The 19,774-nt window shown below is 39.9% G+C and overlaps 3 protein-coding genes across 3 annotated transcripts in view; 2 read left to right on the top strand and 1 right to left on the bottom strand.

Annotated features, from left to right (window-relative positions):
* Window positions 1-7,116, bottom strand: part of KLHL42 (kelch like family member 42) — a 19,342-nt gene extending 12,226 nt beyond the window's left edge. The window contains exon 1 of the mRNA XM_019737270.3: window positions 5,977-7,116. Within this exon, the coding sequence (XP_019592829.1) occupies window positions 5,977-6,848 (872 nt within the window). The 5' untranslated portion in view covers window positions 6,849-7,116. The remainder of the gene's footprint in view (window positions 1-5,976) is intronic.
* LOC148759051 (uncharacterized) lies at window positions 6,847-11,621 on the top strand. Its single transcript, XM_088791041.1, has 3 exons — window positions 6,847-7,013; window positions 7,066-7,662; window positions 11,329-11,621. The coding sequence occupies exons 1-3, from the start codon at window positions 6,847-6,849 to the stop codon at window positions 11,474-11,476; spliced, it is 912 nt and encodes a 303-aa protein (XP_088647167.1). The 3' UTR covers window positions 11,477-11,621.
* On the top strand, window positions 10,971-19,774 carry MANSC4 (MANSC domain containing 4). The gene is made up of 4 exons (XM_019737291.3): window positions 10,971-11,372; window positions 12,672-13,239; window positions 15,705-15,839; window positions 18,501-19,774. Exons 2-4 carry the CDS (start codon window positions 13,011-13,013, stop codon window positions 19,145-19,147), a joined length of 1,011 nt encoding a protein of 336 aa, XP_019592850.1. The 5' UTR covers window positions 10,971-11,372; window positions 12,672-13,010; the 3' UTR covers window positions 19,148-19,774.

Raw genomic sequence — 19,774 nt, 5'->3', positions numbered from 1 at the left:
ATTTTCTACATGTCATAAGCCTAAGTTTTTCAACTTCAGGAGGGTTGGTTTCTCATTTGTCAACTGCAACAGTTATTGGCCGTAATATACTCTGGGATTCGGTATAAAATGCTCTCTCATCCATAAATTCTTGCCATTTAGCACCTCATTTCCAACTTTCTGAAAATAATTCTTCCACTCTTCATTTTCTGAATGGTAAAGGTATGAATCCAAGCTAGCAATTATTTTTAAAATGATGATCTCTGCAGTGTTTTCTTAATATTGATCCCTGACATAATACATTCAGGAGGTAAAAAGAAGTTTTAAAGCAAATAATTTGTTGTGGCTACATATTTGACTTACTTAGAGTAAATAGAACTGAAAGTCAGAAAAACTAGACGATGTAATTTCTACTTCACTTAGAAGAAATGAAAAGCTCTTTAAATCCTTAAAAGCTACGTATCAAGAAACATGATAAGCTGCAGTGCACAAATAGCAACGATTAACAATATCTGTATAGAACTGTAGGGAGGCAGGATGGCACAGAGGTCTGAGTGGCTCAGAGGACTGGTCCTGTGACTATGTGCAAATTAATTAAACTCACTGAGCCTCGGTTTCCCTTTTGGGGAAAAGGGACCAGTAATACTGTGTTTCCCTGAAAAGAAGATCTAGCCGGACCATCAGCTCTAATATGTCTTTTGGAGCAAAAATTAATATAAGACCCGGTCTTATTTTAATATAATATTAGACTGAGTCTTATATACTATACTATACTATACTATACTATACTATACTATACTATACTATACTATACTATACTATACTATAATACCGGGTCTTATATTAATTTTTGCTCCAAAAGAAGCATTAGAGCTGATGGTCTGGCTAGGTCTTCTTTTCGGGGAAACACGGTATCTCACAGAGATGTTGTTAGCATGAAATAGGAACCAATGTCTAAAGTAGTGACCACAATATGCTGCCCAGAGTAAGAGCTCAGGAAATGCAAACCTTTGGTATGACTTGCTAAATAGAAAAGTTTGTTACTATTACAGGGAAAATTAGAGTGAAATGGCAAGATCCTTTCTCAACTACTCAGAAGAGGACTGCACAGTCTGTGGACCACCCAGGGCCTTCGATCTCCTCTTTTCCCTTCCGCTGCCTACTTTCTGCCACTTCCCTGTGTATTAAACTATCCCTGGGGTCCAGGAAGTGGAGAAGGGCAAGCTTAGGAAACAGAAGTAGTCACGGTTTCTACCTACTACCATTTCTGAGAAGCCCCTGGGCACAAAGCAATTTAAACTGTTGACCAAAATTATGTTAGGGTGAGGGAGGAAAAAACACACCGTTTTCCTTCCTTCACACTACTCTCAGGCTCCACTGCAACATTAACCAGTGTACAAAACCTCTGGACAACTGCACGCCTCTAAAAATGCTCTAAAATACTAAAACTGTGGCTCAAAGGAGAGGGGACAGCTAAGTGTGACAACTCTAATGCCATCTCGGCCAGGAGACCATTGTTTGTTGACGAAGTCCTCTTTCATGACTGTCTTTAGTTGCGCTGTCGTGGCTGCCTCGATGACCTGAATTGATTCAAAATGTTTACCTTTCATGGTCATTTTGACTTTTGGGGAAGAGCCAGAAGTCGCACGGTGCCAGATCCAGTGAATAACGTTAATGAGGACACATCATAATGTTTTTGTTTGACAGAAATTGATGTATACCAAAAGTGATGTGTGACCTGGAGCGTTGTCATGATGGAGGATGATTTACGGCACACTTTAAAACATACCTTCTCTCAACTGTAGCTCACACCCGACTGACTGCACCGAACAAGTTGAAACTTGTCACACACTGTAACTAAGGTTCAATGTACCACTTCCCGTATTGAAGATCCCTGCCTGTCTGTTGGATGGCACTTGGCAGCAGTATTCACTGTATTTTGTGATCATAACGGAAAGGCTCTGTGTCACACATCACTTCTGGTACATTCACTTTCTGTCAAATGAAAACATTACTGTGTGCCCTCATCCACCTTATTCACTATATCTGGCAGTATGTGACTTCTGGCTCTTCCTCAAAGTTAAAATGACCATGAAAGGTAAACGTTTTGCATCGATTCAGGACATAGAGGCAGTCATAACAGTGCAACTAAAGACACTCAGAAAGAGGACTTCCAGAACTGCTTCAGAAAGTGGCAAAAATGATGGGATAAGTGTGTTCAAAGAGAGGAGGAGTATTTTGAGGGGGATTAATGGCAATGTGTCATTTACTGTAATATTTTTTTTATTTAAACATTCACCATATTTTATGGTGAATCACACCTCATAAGCATTGATTGAATAAGTAATTGAGCTTGACTGAAAAGGAGAGAGACAAACAAAAAATTTCAATTCAAGAGGGGGCACAGGGTTTGAACATTTAGCCCAACTGAGGGTTCAGGAAGGTCCTCCTGGTTGAGATTATGTCAGATCTGAGTCAAAGCATGAGACAGATAAAGAAGGGTGCAAACTCCAATATGGCATCAATAACCAATCAAAAAATAAAATGGAAAAAGTATTTGTGTAGGAAAAAAACAGTAACTGGGAAATACCTAAGACTAATCCTAACAAAAAATATACAAACTCTCAAAGATAATAAAATAAATCTTTCTGAATGACTGAAAGACCTAAATAAATACCTGGAAAAACAAACCGTTTTTCTGTAAAGTATTATAAAATTGTGAATCCTCTTCCAAATTAATCTATCAATGTTATGTAATCACAATCAAAATTCCAGAAGGATTTGACAAGCTGATTTTAAAGTTTACCTGAAGGAAAAGATGTGTACAAAACAGCCAATTAAAATAGAACAAAATGGAACAAAGGGGTCTTTGTGCTACTTGACAATAATAAAATAGGTTAGCAAGCTGCAATGATTTTAAAATGTGTTATTGATACAGGAATGGTCAATCTGCCTATTTGAAAACAGGAAAATTGGCATATGATAACTGGTTTTGCAAATTACAGTAAGACGAACTGAGGCTATTGTGACGTTTAGAAAACATATTATAACCTTACATTACACCTTATATGAAAATAAATCCCAGATTTAGATTTAAATGTAAAAAGGCAAAAGTATAAAATAGACCATGAGATAGATAAGTACTTATATATTATTAGCTTGTAGAATCTTTTACTATGCAAGATTAAAAAGCTCAGAGGACACACACGACAAACTTGACTACAAAGGAATTTTAAATTTCTTTATATAAGCCAGCATACGCCATAAATCTGAAGTCCAAAACTGGAGGTTCACAAGGCCAGTGCTGTACTTTGTTAGGTCTACAAGGTTTTTATCATTGTTACTGATTTGTTTTTAAAATGAAGTAAAAATATCTAAAAAATCAGGATATCTGGAGTTCCCGCCATACCATTCCTCGCTTCTACTTGGCAATAACTTGCTGTGGCTGAGAGGTGGAGCCCTCTCGTGGTGGGGCAATAGCTCTCTAGTTCATCCTAACTCCCACCCTCTACCCACTGATTTCACCTGCCTGGTCACTCCAGGCATTTCATTATTGAACTTCACAATAAAATAAACACAGGGGAAAAGATGGGCAATATTACTTAAGAGACAAGAGATTAATATCTACATACATAAATATAACTTCTAAAATAAATATAAAAAAATAAGTCAATTTTTAAAAAATTAGTAAAGGCCATTTACAAAACTATACAAATGGCTGGTAATAATAGGAAAAGAACAATCTTTCAATCAGAGACATTCACACCAGTATTTTTGCCCCGTAGGCTGGTAAAAATAAAAAATGATGATAATATCTTGGCAAGAGTCTAGGGAACTGGCAAGTTCAAACTCTGTTGATTAGACAGTGTTTGATAGAAGAGGAAATTAGAACCATTTTTTTCATGGGCAATTTGGCAGGAGCTACCAAAATTTTAAATGTACAGACACTGCCTCACCTATCCAGGGATTCTAGGAATTTGCCATATAGAACTAACTTTAATATGCCTAGCAAGATATGTACACATATACCAAAATGTCCACTATAGCATTGTTCGTAATGGCAAATGGAAGCAATCTAAATGCTCATAAACAAGGGAAAGGCTAGTTACATTATGGTACTTCCATAGGCTGGAATACTACACAGCCATTAATAAGAGTGAAGTGAACTGACATCTGTTGATATAGAAAAAACCAGCTAACCTAATCAATTTGAGTAAATTTATGTATAAGTATGCGCCCCCACATGTACATGCATACATATATACATTTTCCGTTAAACACTATCAACATACTTGTATTTATATGACTATACATTTAGTTTATAAATATGAATATGTATTTATAAATTTATAATATATAAGTATGTCTACAGATAGACATATATTTTAGTCTATAGTTTTTCGTGTCATTTGCAATTTTTCTAAGCATGTATTCCTGCATCATTCAAATACTTTTTTTTTTTTTTTCAAAGAAAAAAGGGGCAAAAAAAAAAGACTACCAAGGATTTGTGAAGAAAAAAAAAAAGAATTTATGAGGTGTTGTGTTAGAGCTGTGGAGCTAGAGGCTGCACCAATTGATACAACTAGAGACATGTGTAGGAGTGACAGACAACCAGAGGGGCCTTCCACCCCTAATCTGAGCACCACTGAGTGTTCCTGTGTTGCTTCAATGAAAGCTCCTAGAATTTGTTTAAAAATAACACTTTTAATATCAAATTTTAAATATGGTATCATCTCAACAGTGTAAATAATGCACTAAAAAGGGGTTGGAAGAAAATATGCCAACCTGTAGATGGTTATTCCCTCTCAGAAGGAGGGAGTAGAAGTGATAGCCTTTGTGTTTCTTTATTCTTTTCCATTTTTCCAGTTTTATAGAATATCTATATATTATTTTTAATCATCAGAAAAAAAGGAATGCTTTCCAAAATAAATGTTATATTATAGTAGAAATAAAGCCAGTATTCCCCCTGGTCTGGGGGGACCCTCGAGTCAAGTAAATATATGTAATGGCCTCCCCATTCCTGTTAAGAATTTCTTTGACAGGCAGTGAGTCCCTCGACTCCTTGCTCCACACTTCAGGGCAAGAAGCACGGTGGGACTGGAGATGGATACAGCTGGACCAGAAGAAAGGGTATTCTTGTCCTTTCTTGAGTTACACTGATTCTTCTCCCCACTTCTGAATGGCTCTGGGCCATCTTGTGCCCTACCATCTTTATTTCATACCACCACTTCCTGTATTTGCTCTTTGCTCTTATTTTCCTATTCCTTTCCTGATTCCTTTATCTTACTCTCCCCCAATCTCCTCCTTTTCTCATCTTTTTTTCATGTCACCCAAGTTCATGTCCGGAGGGATTTGTAAGATGGGAAAGGAGAAGGTTGGGATGGATGGAAATATTCTAACAATGTTGGTGACCACTTCCAGGTTGAAACTTTGGGTCAATAACAATGCCTAGGAAGGAAGTGAGATGAGAAAGAGGATAAAAAATAAGAAAAGCAATCCTATACAGCTAATGTTAATACAATTCTAATGATTATCTCCTGATCATAGATTGGTGCCCTAGTATAGAAGACTTCAAAGTCATTGACAACAACAAAAATCCCCCAAGGTCAGTGTTACAGGTTGCTGCCAATGTGTCATCATTATCAGATCCTAAAAAATAAAAAATAAAAGCAAAATTGAAAAACAATTTTATTTGTAAGTATCCTTCTGGAAAACCACAATGTTTTTCCCACTGGGACAGAGGCAAAGAAAGCAGTTTGCCTAAAGACACAATACCTGCAAGGAAACTACTTAGCTAGTTGACTTCACTGGGGCCTCTTCATCCTTGAAAGTTCTTAGTTCATTGGGAACTTGGCCAGAGTCAAGGCCAGCCACACTCCTGAAGATGTCATTCCCACCTCAGCACAACCTCCTGTGACTGCTCAGTAAACATTACGGGAATAAACTAATGAACAAAATGAATGAATGAGAAAGCAGCAGCGCTCGCTGGGTGCTTACCTCTTCTGGTTCATGGAGGCCACCTGGAGCCACTCGTTGGTGCTGGGATTGTAGGAATGCGCAGCGGAGATCTCCTGGCTAGTGATCCTGTACCCGCCCACTATGAAGAGGTAGTTGTCCAGGATGGCAGACCCGTAACCCCTGACATTCACCAGGTCAGGAGGAAGGTTGTTGGCCAGCGGGAACCAACGTTCAGTCATCTCTTCGTACCTGAGCATGGAGGGGGGCTCCCCCTGGTAGGGGTGAGGAGCCAAAGGCCCCCCCAAAAAATCCCCCAGGGCCACGAGGACAGGAGTCCCAGTCATCCGGCCCTCTCTCAGCCTCTGCTTCAGGCTGACATCCCCTGGGGCCTGAGCAGGAGACCCCAGGAGGTGGAACTGAGGCTTGCACAGCACCTCGTGGAAGTGGATGACCATGAAGCGCAGGCAGGCCTCCTGCAGGTCCGGCAGCCCGTACACCTGCGCCAGGCGGTATAACTCCAGGCAGTTGGTCAGCCGCACCTGGGACAGCAGCAGCTGCAGCAGGGACGTGACCTGCAGGAAGGAGGCCGCTTCCACCAGCTCGGACAGCAGGCTCACCTCGTCCATCTCCTCGTCCTCCGCCGCCCCCCCACCCTTCTCTCCCCGCGGGCCCAGGAGCCAGCCTTCGCGGGCCCCGCCGGCGTTGATGAAGTCCAGCACCAGGCGCAGGCCCGGGGCGCTGAGGCCGCGCAGCTGCTGCACTTCGGGGCCGCCGGCCTCCTGGCTCAGGGCCTCGCGCATGCCGGAGCGGTAGAGGGCGCGGAAGTAGTCGCTCTGCTCGATGAGCTTCCTCTTGCTCACCGGGTAGCAGCGGTCCTCCAGGCGGATCTGCACCATCTCCTCCGCCGACATGGCTGGGGGACCAGGGGCCGCGGGGGTGCCCGCCAGTTCTGCGCGATCGCTTCCCCGCCCCCGCGCTTGCCGGGTTCCGGGTTGGGCGCGCCGGGGGATGGCGCCCGGAGGAGGAGGCCGGCGAAGGGCCGCCCGCTCCCTCCCGCGCTCGCCCGGCCTGTCTGGGTCGCGGCAGCGCCCCCGAAGCAGTCTCTTCTCTTGGTCCCGGGCGCGGCAGCTCAGCCTCGCTCCCCCAGCGCGGCGGCCCTGCCTTTCTGGTCCCGTTCAGAGCCAAAAAAGGGCCGGCTGGCGCGCGCCGGGCGTGGGGAGGCGGCCGCCGTCCCTGCGCGGGTTGTCCAAGGCCGCGTCAGGCGGGAGGGGATCCCAGCCCCCAGCCTGCAGCCTCCTCCCACGCCGCGCTTCGCACTTCCGCCCGCAGGACCCCTGCCGCCCGCCAGACCTGCGGACGGGATCCGGCTTACGGGAAGGGCTGGAAGGCTGCGGGCCTCCGCTGCGCCGGCGGGTCCGCGCGGGAGGCGGGAAGATGCGGCCCCGCAGCCTCCCCCGCACGCCGGGCGCAGCGCCTCTGCAGCCTGCCGGGGTCTGCAGCGACGCTCGCGGGGGACAGGAGACGAGATGAAGCCAGTCTGCTTTTTCTTCCGCGCTGCTTTACAAGAGAGGAAGAAAAAAGCACAAGGAACGGGAGTGGGAGGAAAGGGATGAAGGAAGTCTGGGGTCCAGGGAGTCAAAAAGACATCACATCTGGGATCGCCCATCTGGCCCAGTCCCTCTTCGTGTCCCAAGGGGTTAAGGCTCACTGGCCGTCTCCGGACATGTAGGTGGCACTTAGAGCTTAGTCTTCGGCATGGTCATTGTGTAGGAGCCATCTTGCAGAAAGCAAGTCCAGCCGGATGGCAGCAGGTTCTGCAGGGCTCAGCGCAAGGGGTGCACCGGGGAAAAGCGGTTGGGAAGCAGAGGAGCCTGTATTTGCTCCTGGGGCTTGTTATCCTTTTTATGCGATTAAAAGAAGTACGAGTCGACTAAATAAAGTTAGATCGTGGGCCTTCTTTTAAAATATTTCCTAACCTATGGGAACGTCATTGCTTTCCCTATTTCGGCTTGGTTGTGCGAGCCATTACGGAACGTTAGCTTTGGACAGAAGGTCAGACCACTTCTGCTCATTTTTGCCTATGGAGGTGGCTTTTCTTGCAACCCTCTTACCCTTCCTTCCTCTACCCCCGCCTCCCTCAGTCTGAGGACTACTTAAGGAGCGCTTCTTCCCCATCTTATGTCACCAAACATTGCAAAAAGAAAGCTCACCCCAAATAATAGAAAGGATCTTGTGTTGCCCATGAGCTATGAATTAATCCTGAGGGGCGGGGGGGGGGGTATTATTAGGTTACCTTTGAGTAGAAGGAGGGATAGGTTTGGGAGAGAGCAGAGGGAGTGTTCACTCTTACCTTACAAAAAAATCCTTGAAAACTTTCCCAGACCAAGATGTGAGAACCAACTATAAATGTCTTCAACTTGGAGAGAATATGTGTTTAGACTTTATTTTTCTTATTACAAGCTTCAGCTTTCTTCTCGAATGACAAGTTGTTAAATAATACCTTCATCATAAATACATTTACCTTATTTAAAACAGAAGATACCTTCTCCAGTTGTGATTAAAATTTTATGTTACCAAAGGGCAAGGGTTAAAAACCAGAGAACATCGTATCTGTAAAACAAGAAATCTTTTCAACACATTGTTTGGTTACATTTGTGCTTCTTTCTGTGTAACTTAACTGCTTCATAGTGAGGTGATGTCATCCAGTTTTTTCTTTACACCATGAATATAAAACTAAAACTTTAAAGACATGGGAAAAATTCCAGTAGACTCTAGCCTCCCTGGGAAAAGTGAAAGAAATAAAGATGAATCTATGACTTGCCTCTTTCAGTGTTCTTAGACTCTGAAAAGCTTCTAGCTTTTCACCTCAACCTCGTTTCACCTGGCCTTTAAATCATTACTGATAAAACCCCATTCTCACATGGACCTCTCACACTTGTTCTCAATGAGGGTACAGTTTGAGACATTCTAAGGTTCTCTGGGTGAGTGACCATGAACTTAGCAACCTCTTTGGGAAGGTAAAGTGACATGTCCAGTATTAGGCATTTAGCTGGGGAACTTGTGTTGGAAGGGGCCCCCTGTATCAAAGAGATTTGGACCATCAGTGACAATGCGAGATTCAGTGGGTCAGCCCAGAAAAACAGGCTCTTTAGAATCTCACCAATGGATGCTTTTGTTTCCCAACTGTCATAGATATGCCTGACTGGTATTTTGCCTTTTAAAAACACCCCCCCCCCCAAAAAAAAAAAAATCACACTCAAAGAATAATGTGCATTAGAAAGGCAATTCACACAGTAATATTATCAGAGCAAGATCAGCTTGGACACAGAATCTGGGATGTTAGTTTGACAATACTAGGCACTGATCCTGTAAGTTATTTGTGCCTGACATGATAACGACATTTAGGATTGGAAGCATCTTAAAAGATCAAATTATTTTAATAACACACAGAAAACTTTCTGTTAAGCTAGAAATGCAGTCAGAGCAATATAAACTCCTTTATTTACAAAACGACCTAAAATATTATTTCCAAGCTTCATGAAAAGATTGCTTACATATAACTGGAGGCATAATTTTATAGATCTCTTATTGACTGCTCATTGAATCATAAAGACTCACCTTCGTGGTAATTATGATTCACTTTAAGCACTTTACATCATGATGTGTTTTACAGAAAACTAAAATAACGGTCACAGAGTTAGGCTATTTCTTTAAGAATTTATGAAAAATACACATTTTGACCTAGAATGGAAAAAATTCTAAGTACAAGATGTTTATCACAATGTTGCTTTTAATAATAAAAAACTGTAAAACAGAATATATAATAAGTTAACATTTAATGTTCATTATATGCCAGGCACTGTTGTACATGTACTACAATAGTGTTTTTATACAGTTTTACAGCTGAGGAAGCTAAGGTGCAGAGTAAATTTTGATACATGTATAGAATGAAATACTGCAGAGTTATTACAACTTTTGATGTAGAGAAAACTTTCTTTAGAGACACTGAAAAATATAATTTTATACTATATTTTTAAAAAACAGGTTCTGAAATAGTATGAATCCATTTGTCATGTATCTGTTTTTTAGAGATGTGTAGAGGATGTTTACAAAATGTTAAGATTGTAAGACCTTGAATAGTTTTTACCTCTTTTTGTACTTTACTATATGGTTTGGATTTTTTTAAATGAACGTATATAGATGTATTAAAAGCAAAAGATTTTAGGAAAATTAAAGACATATTTAAATTTCTCAAGCCCCACTTCTTTAAAACAATTTCTATCAATTTTATCAACTGATGAAAACATTAAGTAAATAATACAACTCTTATTTTTAAAATAACGATGAAATATTATTTTTCAAACATCTTGTGAATTTAGTCAATCTATGTAATTACTTCACATCCACTTAAAAATTATCTTTATTTCTTAATCCCTCTAGTATTGCTAAAATAACTTGTTGTTTTTTAACAAGCAATACCAAATTTTCCTTTCACTAAAGCATATGGGGCAATTTAAATGAATTAAAAGTAGTACAGTTTTTAAAACAGCTCTATTTAATTCAGGTTGAATGTCTTCATGTAGGCAAAACTTCCATTTATTTCAGATGCTTATATCAATGTTTTCCAAACATCTTAGAAAATTACCTGGGGCACTTATAAAAATAAGAATTCTGCTTCCCAAACCAAAGCTCCTGAAGCAAATGAGTGGTTTTTAAAGTAGAAATCTAATTTTTTAACCCCTCTGAAGAGTGCCCAATTGGAAATAAGTACAATATATCACTGCAATGCAATAGTACAGTGATTCTGGATATTTGATACAATTTGTACAAAAGCTATTTAGCAATGTTATATTCAGAGTTGTGGTTGCTTTCTGGTTTCTGCAATTTCATCTCACATGGACAAGTTTTGAGATGCTTCTGGGCCACATATCTCTCAGCCTGTTGTATATTCCTCCCTCCGCCCTATAGTCCAGTTTCTATCTCTCCTTTTCAAAATACTTGTCTTCAAGAAGTTACTCATTTCCAGACTCTGTTTAAGAGTCAAAAAAAAAAAAAATTGTTTTTAAAACTTTAAAGCATGCTTTTACATTGGAATTTGTAGATTCTTTAAAATGCAGCTTTGACCTTCACTTGAACATCATTTGATAGCAAAAGGATTAAACAATTGTGGATTGTTCCATTAGTCCTGCAGGGAACATGAGAGCTTTGAGGAATTACATGTCACACAAAAGAAACTACATTCAATGTGACTGAAAGATGTGGAGGTTAGAAGGTTAGAAAGTAGATTTTCCGGTTTTTGTCCCAGGGCATGAGCTAATCAAAATAGCTATGGAATCTCACAGAAAAACAGGGAGTAATTTTTTGTTCATCTGTCCCTTGCTTTGCCATTAGGAAACTGCTCTCTCCCCTCGGAACATATGGAAGATTGTTTGCAGGTAAGCAACCAGAACTTGCTTTCTATGAGTTCATTAGAAGAAAATATGTTATCATTTTCAGTGTATTTTATGTGGTTTATGCAAGGTTAGGAGTTAATCCATAATATAATTTTTGCTTGGAAGAAAGTGAAATGTTTTGTTTTTAAAGTTATTTAGTCTTTGGAATATTTTCCTCTTTATTATCAATTATTATTATATATTTCTAAAAATCAAAAGATGTGGTAATTAGGCTATTATTGGGAAACAGGTGGAGAGATGAAAGTTCGAAGAATGTTAACATTTTTTGGTCAAGTCTGAACGAGTTATTGTGCAAAAAAGGTATGAAATAAACACAGATCACAGGACAGGAAAAAGTGAAAAAAGCGTAGTACTGTACTTTATGCCCAAAGCTGCTTTGTATAAAAATGGATACAAAGAAACAACAGTTTATACTTGGAACTAACTTGTCATCTTGGATATATCATGGGATATAAAACATACAATCTTATGAAAGTAAGAAGCCATTTTCACGACCTTTAATGTCTTTTCAAATGTTTTGGCATTTCAATTGAGGTAATTTTATTCATATTTATAAATTTAAAACCATTTCCCTATTTTCCTAATGCACGTTTCTTAGCAACTCCTGATTCAAGCATAGACACTATGCGTGTATGTGCTTCACAAAGCAGGCTCCTTTATACCTTCCAAACATGAATTTCAGAAAACAGATTAGACAACCCTCAATTTGAACTTCTTCACAATTTTCACTGTGAATTACACTTTTATTCTTGATTGAACAATATACACCTCAATGGGTACTGTATTCTACTACATTATGAAGCTGTTCTTTTTGCTGAATCTTTATAGTCTTTTAAGAATGCTTTTGGCTGGCCTTGGCAAAAAATGCATGGCCCTGAGAAGTGACCAGGATCCATATTCAGTATTTTCAAGATTAAAATTTTAAATTTTTACTTCATTTTCAGTTTTCATTGACTTTCAAGATTATAATTATTTTTTTTTAGTATAAACAAAAATTTTAAACCAGTGCACAAACTGGTTTTCTAGTGAACCTGAATACTAGAATTCAAATTCAAGAAAAAAAGAGAGATAATTTTTTTAAAAATCTGTAGTCACAAGTTCCTTACAAACCACTCAAAAGTGTCCTCACAAAACAATGTCTTGTTTCTGTTGAAATGGATCCTTTCTTTATCTGATGTCAAGTGACTAAACTATTGTTTTCCTCAGAAAGACTCTTAGCTAGGATTTCCACTTGTCTTTATGTTTACTTAGTAAAAGGTGTTTGTGACTATTCATTTTCAGAGAAAGAAGAAAAGCAGAGGAGAGAATCTACGTCTTCAGGAGGCTAAGGGACAGAGTATTGAAATGGCCTGGACAGTGTTCAGAATTAATGCCAGCAAGTCAAATCTTCACCTTGGGCTCAACTGGGAAGAAACAAAAGAAAAATCAATATGCAGTCAAAGAACAGCCTCATTTTTCTAGAAGGTGACCTCCCCCCACCACCCACTCCCCAGAAGAGTCCCAAGGAAGCTCTCCCTTAGCAGCAACCCCGAAAGTTCCAGGAACTGTCCTGAACCCTGATGGTCAGCTCCAGCTTGTGTGTGGAAATCAGACTTATTGCCGAATCTTCTTACCAGAGAAATGCACGTGGCAGTGGTGGCAGCAGACGTAATCATGCTCCTTAGCATGGGGTGGACCTCAGACTCTCTCTGCTCGCCCACCATATTTTATAGAGACTGCTGGATCCGTCGCTTCCCAGGTCTTCTAATTGACCTGGAGGAGTCTCAGAAGATGGGAGCTCAGTTCTTGAAGTATTATTCTGAGAGCACTGGCCAGAAATGCAGTAGGAGCTGCTGTCTTAGGAAGGATGGTAAGTATTAATAATATGCTTGAGCAAAAATATGAGGACATTTCCAAAACGAAGACCTAAGTAAGGAGCCGTAGGCAATAGGTCCAGTGAACAGTAGACATGAACTAGGGAAGATGTGCTCATATGAGGTAGAGGGGGAGGGAGAGACATTGAGACTCACTCTGCAGTTTGGGACAGTGTAGAAACAAAATACTAAATCTAGTGATGACCCAGAATGCTACGCAAATGACAGGTAACAGAGAATCTTTTCTTCTTCACTAAAGTGTTAAATGAAAATATTTCCTCAACTGTTAACTAACAATATTCTTATAGCCCAAAATATAACATATTTTATTTTTAAAATGTTTATAATAATTTCCTGTTTGAAGTTATTTGGTGATATTGGTATCATTTCAAATTTTTGAAATGTGCTGACCAAATATGAGGTATATTGAGCAGGAACTTACCTTGTGATTCATATTTTGAAAAAATAGGAAGATATATGTCAAAGAGCAAAAAGAAAGGAAGGAAAGAAAGAGAGAAATAAAGATATTTTCAAAATATCCTAACAGATTTTGTTTTGTCTAAAATCCAGAATTAGGGTTTAATGTCATCCATATATTACCAAAGCCTATACTTAGGAAACTATTTCATTGTTACAGAATTTCAAGTTACAATGGTCTAAAGACTTCTTTCATTTTTCCAAGATTTTAAAGCTACTTGGAAAGAAACAACAAAAGCAATACAATACTTTAAAATAATTCTCTTGTTTCTTTCTGTGGTTTGATTCGGACTTATTAATTGCCAATGCCGCCTATCCAATTATGTATTTAAGATTTCTGGGGTGCAAATTGGAGCTACTTAGAGAGTCTAAACTGACTATAAAAGACCAAAATATGAGAACTGTAACAGGCTAGCCCTCAAAAGTTAATCAGGGACATAAAAGAGCAATTAATTTATTAAAGGGAAATCTTTTTGGAAAAGTAGCCAATCCAGATTTTCACCTTAGATATGCTTCTAATTCCTGGAAACCTTAAGAGGAGGTGGGGGAGGGGCAGTACCTTTTCAGCATTTTCTCATGGCATCAATTTACCTCACTCTCAACACCAGGGAAGCTGTGGCCTTCGGACTTTCAGGATTCTATAAGCATCCTGTAGAGTTGCACAATTTTAGAACCTCTCTAGCTTCCAAGTTGTGCCTTTCTTTCTCCAGAAGGACCCGAATACACATCTCAGTTTTTAGCTGGAAGCCAGAACTTAAAAATGCCACAGTAGCTAACTTGCTCAGAGCTGGCTGAAATGTACACAAGGAGGAATGTAAGACGTCTTTAAACATTGTTCCCTACAGCATCACTTTCTTATCAGAAATTTAATGTCGAAATTTGAGTATTTTTTATTCCTTTCCCTTAAATGTCACAGCACTGTCCTCAGGGAATGTATTTGTAATCTATAAGGTATTTGCAATGTATTAATGACTTTTGTCCTATTCTTTCTCCTACTAGAAAATAAACAGTGCAGACACACAGGGTGTCCCAGAAGTAATAGGGGTGATGCAACTCTCCACAGCTAACCTTACCCAGAAGCAGCAGAGGTTCTGCCAATAGCAATTCCACAGCCGCTTTAGGCACACTCAGAGGTCTGGTAATCATATTTTATCAAAGAAGTTGATACCTTTTGGCCAGTGGATATTTCCCATCACATGGTTCCTACTACACTGTAGCTGGAGGAAAGTATGTGTTGCACTTTAGGGAGGATGGACTGAAGATCTGCATTCAACAAATCTGACTTATGGTTTCCCAAAGATAACACCGTACATTTTAAGGAGCAAACTTACTTAGAAAACGGGAGACAGCACTAGCAAGAATTCCAAAGGCTAACATCCTTGTTAATCCACTCCTTTCCTCTTTGAATGACAGTGATTAAGCTTTTCACTGGATGTGGTTTTGCCACATGGGCCAGTGCACACCTGCCATCAGTCAGGGTCAAGACCTGCGACCTTTCCACCATCTGGCCTCTCCCAGTAATGGGGTCTATTTTTGTCCTTCCTCTTACTCCCTCTCCTCTTACAGTATTTGTCCCTTTATTTTCCTATGTCTTTCTCTGGTGAATTCTAGTAACTTAGCATTCTGAGAGGGCAATGCTCCTAGAAATCTGAATATATTATATATATATTCTGATATATATATATATCCCCCCAGAGGTTTCTGTAGCTAATTGAATTTTTCACCAACATAAAATACTGGGATTGGGAAATGATTCTAGGTATTCTTGTGTGGAATAGAATGTATGAAATATTACTTAGAGGATATCAGTAGGTAGTTTCTTTTAAAAGGGTGATTACTGTAGTTCATAATGTTCTACAAAAGGTCTGACTATAGCTCTGCAATGTACTGTTACTCCAGTGTCCTTGAAAGAAATATGTTACCAGAGCTCGTCCAAAGGGCAGAAATCAGAACCACTGGCAGATGTGTTTTGTTTCCCTTTCAGTGGCCTGTAACTTGGCTGTCTTCTACCATGATCCTATTCACGACAATGTCAACTGCCTCCACGTTCACTGCCCAACACTGGAAAGCTGCATTTTAGAGCCTGGAACCAGTGCCATTTTGTACAACATAACATATGGTAACGCTTTAGTATCTTGTTTCTATTTTAAAGAATGTTGGTCATATTCTGGTAGAGGCATATAACCTAGAAACAGGCTGGCAATAGCTATGTGTGAATCCCTAAATCATTATTTTCCAGCTGAACTCTGTCTGGGTATTCAGGGCAGCAAAGTAAAAGGAAATTCCCTTTAGTTTGCCGTGCTCACCAATGATAAGTTCAGCAATGATGTGTTTAGTCCACATGGTAACAAATCACATGTGACTGAACAAGCGCTTAAGCATTATATTTCATTTCTCACAAGTGCTCTCAGCAAGAGCCATAGTAGACATTTCTACTGAGAATTCCACTAAGGAAAAATGAAAAAGTTAAATGGCAGTTTTGGGGGCTACTGATGCTGCGTACACAGATTCCACAAAAGTGGATGTCAGGGACAGGGAAACATACCACCACTCACTGACATACATATTGTATCATCGGTCCCAAGATAACCAGTGTATTTTATTTTAGAAAAATACATATTTACTTATCCTTTGCCCATGTATACAGAGGGTGCCGGAAAAAATGCATACACATTTTAAGAAAGAAAAAAACTGTATCAATTGTAATACTCAATGTATACCGATAACAAAAGATGAATACAAGCCACGTTTGACTTCTGCTATTACAAAAGGTGCTCAAAGTGGTTACCATCAGCATAATTTTAACATAGGTTTTTCCTTTCTTAAAATGTGTATCCATTTTTTTTTGGCACTCTCTGTATAACCTCAGGGTGCAAATTACTAAGCATGAAAGAATAGTTTTTATCATCAAAATATAAAGGAGATAAATTTTTTTATCAACTTGTACGTATGGAACACCTAATGCTACAAACTGTGCTCAGCATTGCAGAAGATTGCAGCATATCTCTGCCTTCAAATTCCACATGATCTAGTTCGTATGACAAGTGTTACAATTAGCATAAGACATATAATCAAATACAATAATGTGTGAACCTCAAGTACAAAGGCACAAAAGAAGGGGAGACTAAAGCAAACTAGATAATCCATAGGAGGCTTCAGGCAGAGGCAAGATGGGGAGCTCTGCATCACACCACAGGAAAGTAACAAAACTGGTCTTCCTGCAGTAAGGGCCTATTTGGGGCTGCAATGAAAATATGGGTAAGGTAGGGTAGGCCGGATAACAAAGGGGCTTCGGACAGAGTAGAGCTAGGAACCAACAAAGGTATTTAATGATAAAACGCCATCACTAAAATGATGTGTCTGGTTATCTTAACCTAGGAGAATTATATACAGGATGCAGGTTAGAAAATCTAGTCAGGGAGGCATTAGATCTGGACGAGGTCATGGGAGTTGCAACAAAGAGGAGGGCTGGTTCCCAGCATATTGGGAAGGATTGGATAGCACCTGGTTACTTTTTGGATAAAGAGAGGAATCAAAAATCACTTGGCAGTACAGATTCCACCATGGGTGATGAAAGAATGGTGATGCTACTGAGTTAAGACAAAAAGGGAGATTTTTGGTTTTGGAAATGTTCAGTGATGACCTGAGATGTCTAGGTGGAAACCTCCAGTAGAACACAGAAGAAATGAGATCAGAGCTCAAGAAAGAGGAAAAAACTGATGATACGGATTTCATTGTCATCAGTGGTGACAGTTGGGCATAATCTCTTGGGTGGGAGTTGGGTGGGAGATAAAGACAAAATAGAGCAGAAGACCAAGAATGAAAGATTGTGGAAAACCACACAACCAATTAGGATCAAGAAGAGAACGAACAAAAAAAGAAAAAAATGAGAGGCAGGCAATCTAAGGTCCAGGGAGTCATGGGAGAAGACTTTCAAAAAGAGGGTGGCCAGCAGCATTAGGACAAGAGGGAAGCCAAAGCAATGAGACACAAGTCATCAGGAAATAAGGAAACTACTGATTACCTCAGAAGCATAATTTGACAGAAGAGTGAGTATGGAAACAAGACGACAGAAAGCAAAAAAGAAAGTCAGGAAGGAAATGAAGGCAATGGATGTCAGTATGTTCGGAGAGAGGGAGAGAGGAGAAGGGAAGAGAGAGGGAAGAAGGGAGGGAGGGAGGAAGGGAAGAAGGGAGGGGGGAAGGGAAGAAGGGAGGGGCGGAGGGAGAGAGAGAGAGAAAAAAACAGTGACTGCTATCAGGGACCACTGGAAAGCTGTTGAGAGTTTTTTCTTCCTCTTTAAAGAAAAAGCAATATTTGCAGATGTCTGAAGTCAGAGGGAAAGAAGTTAGTTTATAAGAAGAGAGAAGATACTGAAGAAAAAGTCAAGACCCCCAGACACTGGAAAGGGATAAGATTTAGGGCTTTGCTCTCATGATTTTGTATTGTCATGCTACTCGGGCCCCATTATAACTTTATCTCAAATGATTATTGCTTCAGTAGCTCTTGCACTAACATTCACTATTGTTGTTTGAAAGCCCTGACACACAGTATTCTCCATGATGTAGCCAAAACTTATGCATAAAAGTGTTCTAGAAAGTTAAAATGAATTCAAATGTGGCCAGTACCTTTCTAAGCCTTTCAGAAGTATGTGACGGTAGAACTTGAAATCAGCCTAGTTCAAAAACTCACAGCAGCAAAATCCACGACTTCTCCAAACTGTAATTTATGATCCTTTTAAATAAAAAATAAAATGAATTATGCCTCATTTATCTTTCAGGGATAGATCCAGATTTGCTGGTTTTTGGACAATCACCTTCCACGTACGATTATCAAAATACCCGTTCTTCATCTAATAGATGGGACAGATTAAGGAATCTAAAACCTATGACTCTAGATAAACAACAACCAACCATGACAAACCAAATGCTACTGTCAATAGAGGCTCCATCATCAACCACACATCCAGATTTGGTGGTAAACACAAGCACTACCAGGTATTCCAAGGAATTAACCACAGGTTCTTGGGCAAGATTCATTTCCCTGAATGGTTCCATTACCACAAAGGTAAATAAGGAGTCATCCAGTACTGGTTTCATCAGCAATCCAGATAACAAGACTATTTCTCCTTTTTTGGTGCCCACAGACACAAAGCTTTCTCATATGCCTATTCCATCTCAACTCAACAGCAGTAAACAACTACTGAACAAAACCAAAGGGTACAACAGAAACCACACATCTGAGAACGAAGACGCAACACCAGATGGGGCATCTGTGACTTCAAAGGCGTGGTGGGTTCCTGTGGCCCTTGGTACCTCTGTCATCATTCTTTGCTGTTGTATAGTCATCCTGGCATCTGGATGCTGTCGAAAGAAGCAGGGCCAGTATAAACCGGGGCAGAGAAAGTCAGGATCTAGGCAAATTTAAAAATGTAGCATTCTGAAGGAGAACTCTTAATAGAAAAAGTTGTAGCTATTGTAAGCTTTCAAAGACTATCATTTTTAGTTTTCTGTAAGACAAAGGCAGTTTGGTAAAAAAGAATAATTGCACAGGATGCCCACTCCTACCAATCTCTAACAAGGGCTAATGCTTGATAAACATAACTGCTTTTTAAATTATTTCCTTTCTTTTGAAGTGTACCCTTTGCCAAAGTTCCAAAATGCTGACCTCCCTCTGCAGGTATGTAGTATCGTGTGCAAGATATAGTTCTAAGTGCTGTACATGTATTAACTCATTGAACCCTTATAATTCTGTGTTAGGTATACTATTATAAACCACTGTACTATTATTATCACGTTATACAGATGAGGGAACTGAGAAGAGACACTAAGAATCTCACTAGCTGAAGTCATATCGCCAGCTAGTAAGCAGTGAAGGCAGGATTTAACAGGCAATATGGTCACAAGTCCATGCTCAAAATCACTGTTAGACTGAAAGTCTCCATTTTACCAATAAGCATGGAAAAAAGATACAGGGAGAAAAACACTGTAACATCTTATTTGTCTCCTGTCAAATTATTATCACATTAATAAAATCTAGTCGTTTGACCAAAAA

This window comes from Rhinolophus sinicus, chromosome 1, assembly GCF_057876585.1.
Source record: "Rhinolophus sinicus isolate RSI-liver-muscle chromosome 1, RSI-T2T, whole genome shotgun sequence".
In the NCBI taxonomy this organism is placed as follows: domain Eukaryota; kingdom Metazoa; phylum Chordata; class Mammalia; order Chiroptera; family Rhinolophidae; genus Rhinolophus; species Rhinolophus sinicus.
Note: the sequence above shows the minus strand (reverse complement) of the source record. Positions and strands in the feature narration are given on the sequence as shown.